Below are 5,075 nucleotides of genomic sequence, written 5' to 3' on the forward strand. Positions count from 1 at the left end.
TTTGAGGGGATATGGCCTGCTGTTGGGCTACCGGTAAGCTGGAGCTCTCGTGTAGCTCTTGCCCAATGCGCGGCTGTTTAGCTGGGGGCACAGTAGAAGCTGAGGCATCGTCATCACTATCAGAGTCCAGCCATGCTGACGCCTCATCCGAATCGCTCTCACACAAGCTTTCAAATCCACGCTTCCTTCCCTCACCGGCAGACAGCCGGCGAGCGCGAGTGTGCAGTGCATGGTTCCACATCTGAGCTCGGCTGCAAATGGATATTAACAACACAGCTGCAGTTATAGAGGCCAATGCAGCTATGAATGCGCGTGTACAAGAGTGAGCCCGCAGAAGAGATCCACCACCCGACGACAGCTCCGGCGCTTGTGCATTAGTTGGAGTGACAGAAAGTGCATCTGCTGCCTCCACATAGGGCCCAACCGCGCTGCTCGAAAAGCCTCCACTCTCCATTCTCTCACTACCACTCAGAAGTGTATCTGGTTTTCATTAATCCATAGTCCCACTCGGCCACTCACAAACGGTTGTTGCGCTAACTGCAAGCCCAGCGTCGCAGTCCCACTTCGACGCCNTCCCACTCGGCCACTCACAACGGTTGTTGCGCTAACTGCAAGCCCAGCGTCGCAGTCCCACTTCGACGCCTGGAATATCCCCTCCGCAGAATGGGGGGCTCTACAGAACTAAAGCGGCGGAAAGTAGTATGGCGGCGTAGATACGAAGCAAACACCTCAACCTGCAACCCCACTGCAGAACGCGGGTTTAAGGATCGATCCCCACGCAGGAGTGAGATCACGTTTAATGGAGCGAAATCTCTGGTCGGCTTAGTTGCACTTAAAATACTGCATTCCAGCAACCGCCTGTTTTTGGCGTAGCACTGTCAAGCAACATAGGCACCTGTTGTTGCAGCATCGCAATGCTGTGCTCACTCCCCCAGAGGAGGTTGAAGTTGCGGCAAGATACAATGGTGTCGGGAACGTTGAATTCAGAGGTTTTCTAGTTGATACTGGTTTTCCAGTACTCGGCAGCAACAATCAATGGAAGGATATGAAAGAATTGTATTTAGATGCGTGTCTGATGGCTATTGCTTGTGGCTCATCTGCCTGGGGCAGTCCCTGCGCCGGAAGTGAGCGAGGCTGAGTTGCAAGCACCTGGATGGTGTCGTCACACCAATGGTCAATTATTCCTTTAGTAGAATGGCACGCTAGATATTAAGGATATGCTTTCTTGTCTAAAATGTTTCTCAAATGCTGCACTTGGTCGTGCGTTCCGCTTCTCCCNGGACTCTCGCCTTCGTCTGCATTTGCTCTCATGGAACACAACATGGAAACATTGCTCCTTTTGCTGTTCCCGAAAGACATAAAAAGGTTTATTGACGCATTTTTATGAACATGTCTCTACCATACCAATGATTATCACGAAGTCTTCTGCACTTTTGTCTGCGCCTATGGCGAAGATTGCCACTGCAGGTCGAGTCATCGCTTCTTGCCATGCATGTGCCAGTGCCCAGTTCGAACGTGGATTCTGCGTTTCTCCACTAGTTTTAATACTGAATCATATTAAAATATCACTGCTGAGATGCCTCCTCTTCGCCATTGCTGAAACGGTCTTTAAAGCTGCCTTGGTGGTAGCCTGCTGCCGGATAGTGAGTATACAAAATATATGATGCGTGTTCCTGCGCGCGGGGCCTCATGCTATTCAGTTTCCGGATGCACCAAACGGGTGAACAGGCGAATGAACCCGCTTTTTTCAGCGACGGAGACTCCACAGTTGATTGCCAGGAGGCAGTTTCTCTGCACAAGGAGGCGTAACAGCAACTTTCGATTTACGACTCCAGGGAACAGAAAATGGGAAAAGACATTCAATATATTGCTTCCGCAAGCTGTCATCGCAGGCAGTAAACGGTTTTCTGTGGTGCGTCAGTGGTCCCTCGTTGAGCTACCCTCTGCATCACTGGCTATACCGTATTCTCTTCTGAGCCAATGAGTAGCGTCACCAGCTGCCCCTGCAAGTTCGACGAGACACCAATTCTCTATGTAACAGCTGGCCTCGCACCAGTGGCTGCGGAAGACCCCTTCTGAAAAGAGGCTACCTTCATCATCAAAGCACAGTACAGTTCCTATACCCTGGCTTTTCTGGGATGAGGAAGCGTGTACCACACCACCAAATACGCTGCTTATTCTGGAGACGGCAAACTGAATGATCATAAGGCAGCTGCTTAGCATCGTTCTACCTGAATTACTTATTGCTCACCCGGGATCCTCTTCGGCCTGNTCATAAGGCAGCTGCTTAGCATCGTTCTACCTGAATTACTTATTGCTCACCCGGGATCCTCTTCGGCCTGTACCTGTAAGATGCAATGCGTATTCGGAAATAGCACATTTTCGACATCTCGCTGGACTGCCTCTAATTGCTTCCCAGCCCTGCACTGAACTCCATAGCTGTGAAACGTCGTGGAGGCTGCGTCGGGCACAACGATACTCGATCCAATTGAGCGAATTCCATAATGGAGGGGTCCGCTCGGATCTGAACACTTCGCCATATGATCCACTTGCTCACCCAATGATACTGTGTCATGTGTCTGCACAAAAGGGAAGATGCGATCAAACTGAAATGAGCCTCACGCGGAACAGTAACTGTGAGGGCATTAAAGGGTTGGAATGGAAAGCTGCATGTTTTTCGCTTTGGTGTAATTCATCTTTGTATTTATACCCGTAGTATAGGTGTCCTCTGTCTCACCCACCCGGTCCCAAGTGCCCCAGTGTGAACTAGCCAAATGCACTTCTTATCGTGGTGTGTTGATGTTGTGGAATCGTTTTATTTCCTGGCCTACACTCGTGAACTGTACTTCAGGTATAGGTTTTTCTCTAGAATGCCCAGTGCGTGTGAGTCAGAGTACCTGAGGAAGCTATGGATGGACTTAAGAGCGAAATAGCTTTTTTCCTTTCTTCGAATATCTGAGGAATACGTAGGTAATCGTCCTGCACCATCAAAAACGTGGTATAACTCCTCCTGACTGTCTTATCGTCTCACTGAATAGCATTGCGAAACAGATGGATCGGAACATCTCGCCCTGCCAGACAGCTGGAAGCCCGGGGATGACGATGCGATGGTAGCGCCCAGGGAAACGTACTTCGCGCTATTGTTAAGCTGGTGCACGTCACACGCAAAGTCATCGAGTGCAAAAGATGACATTCACTGTCTACGCCGAAAGGTAGTTGAAACAGCATGCGCCCGCCGGTGAGTAGGCAAATGCGGAAAACCAATTTTTAAGGCAGCGAAGGCAGGTAAAGGTTACTCACGGACGGGAGCATGCTTTGCCAACTATGTGGACAAATGGGGAAAATCCAATTTTGGAGGCAGAGTAGGCAGGTAAAGTTTAAACAGTCACCAGGCTTGCAGACCAGTGCAGGTGTCAATCAGACTGTATGAATCTTAGTCTACAAAATTATTCCATGTATTTGCTTCCAGACCACCGCATCAATTGCTTGTGGCTCTACATCCCACGATGTGACGTACCCCATTGTTTGCGTCGATCGCCTAAAGATGAGAGCTGCCCTTTTACAGTCAGTCCTCGGAGTCTTTGGGGCGTTTTTCTGGATATGCCTGTGCCTCTAAAAGCTACGTTTTGCACTACGGGAAAGTTGGCACGTTGGTGTAATAATGGGTCCGAATGTCTGCTTGCCAAACGCTGACCGTAGTATACTGTGGAAAAAACTAAGCTAAGCCCCAACGTCGTGCTGCTGTACATGCAAGTGGAGCAATTTTGGAGCAATCTTGCCCTATGCGTAAACAGGAAAGCTGTAGGTGCGTGCCTGCATAGATAGGCTCATTAGTGTGCCTCGATCACTGGTGCTCCGCACTACAGTAGTAAATCAATGCGTATAGACTGTAAAACTGTGTATGGTATCTTGTCTGGTCAGCGTTCCAAGTGAAAATCACTCTGCAAGCTCTTCACTGAAAGTAGTGGCAGGAATGGGAGGTTCAAAATCATTGNTCCAAGTGAAAATCACTCTGCAAGCTCTTCACTGAAAGTAGTGGCAGGAATGGGAGGTTCAAAATCATTGACGCTCGCCGGTCCACTGCATAAATGAAAGTTTGCGCAAAAAAAAAATACAAAATGAACCGCGCTGCTGCATTACTATGGTATACTGGGCGTTCTCAGCAGGTTTTAGATGTTTGTACAATTTACTTCAACTACAACACCCAGCAAGCTTTGGCACGCACATCGAGACCGATGAGTCGTGCATCATGGGTTCCGCTGGTGTCTTGCCCGTTCTGCCATATATGCATGGGATATAACCATAGTATTGTCACAGGTTCCAACTGCGACGCACGAAGTTCACCGGAACTGGCATCACTGGACTTTGGAAAGCGTGGGCCTTCACCGAAAGCACCTCGGAGTATATCCAACGTTCAACTACCTGCTAGCCGAAGGTGAGTTCAAGAACAGCCGGTGATAATCCGCGTGGGCGTGTTTCTATAAATGAATGCACATGCGCTTGTTAATCAAATAAGCGGAGATATTAGAGGAAGACTGAAAAACACGGGCTGCTCTTTTCCACTTCCATCAGATGAAGCTAAACTGACCGACGGGTCCTGGCGCATCCTCGTCTGGCCTCCACGGCATATACGGAATCATGAATGCCACTGGCTTTGCCATAAATGTAAATTTTATAGGATGTGAATTATTACAATAAGCATATGTTACAAAAACCAGGCGACAGTGCCTGCATACACAGCGACAAGCTTCCACCACAGGTTTACTGCCGTAATGGAACGTTTGTATAACGGGTTAAGAGAAAAACCACGGCTAAAACGGGACTAACAATGTCCTTGTTTAGTGGATAATGGTTTCCAACACAGCTTCCCTCGGAGAATATGAATCTCTAGAGCGGAGCAAAGATGAACTGTGATATTTTACTCCTTCTTTTGTTGCTGTTGTTCCTGTGAAATCAAAAACTCCCTGTCGTCTTGTCTCCAAGGGTTAAACCAGGGCCTTCTGTAATAACGGTCAGTATTCCGCGAGCAGAACAGCCGTCGCTTAATACTAACAGTAAGGTTGCTTGAAGGGCGG

General features: G+C 48.7%; 2 protein-coding genes across 2 annotated transcripts in view; both read right to left on the reverse strand.

Annotated features, from left to right (window-relative positions):
* Window positions 1-454, reverse strand: part of EMH_0014940 (uncharacterized protein) — a gene marked incomplete at both ends in the record, with an annotated part of 1,614 nt that extends 1,160 nt beyond the window's left edge. Inside the window, one exon of the mRNA XM_013500267.1 lies at window positions 1-454. Within this exon, the coding sequence (XP_013355721.1) occupies window positions 1-454 (454 nt within the window).
* A 4,464-nt stretch (window positions 455-4,918) lies between these two features.
* The window catches only part of EMH_0014950 (uncharacterized protein), a gene marked incomplete at both ends in the record, with an annotated part of 1,367 nt that continues 1,210 nt past the window's right edge, over window positions 4,919-5,075 (reverse strand). The window contains one exon of the mRNA XM_013500268.1: window positions 4,919-5,072. Within this exon, the coding sequence (XP_013355722.1) occupies window positions 4,919-5,072 (154 nt within the window). The remainder of the gene's footprint in view (window positions 5,073-5,075) is intronic.

Source organism: Eimeria mitis, genomic scaffold (assembly GCF_000499745.2).
Source record: "Eimeria mitis Houghton genomic scaffold, Emh_scaff520, whole genome shotgun sequence".
Taxonomy (NCBI): Eukaryota; Apicomplexa; class Conoidasida; order Eucoccidiorida; family Eimeriidae; genus Eimeria; species Eimeria mitis.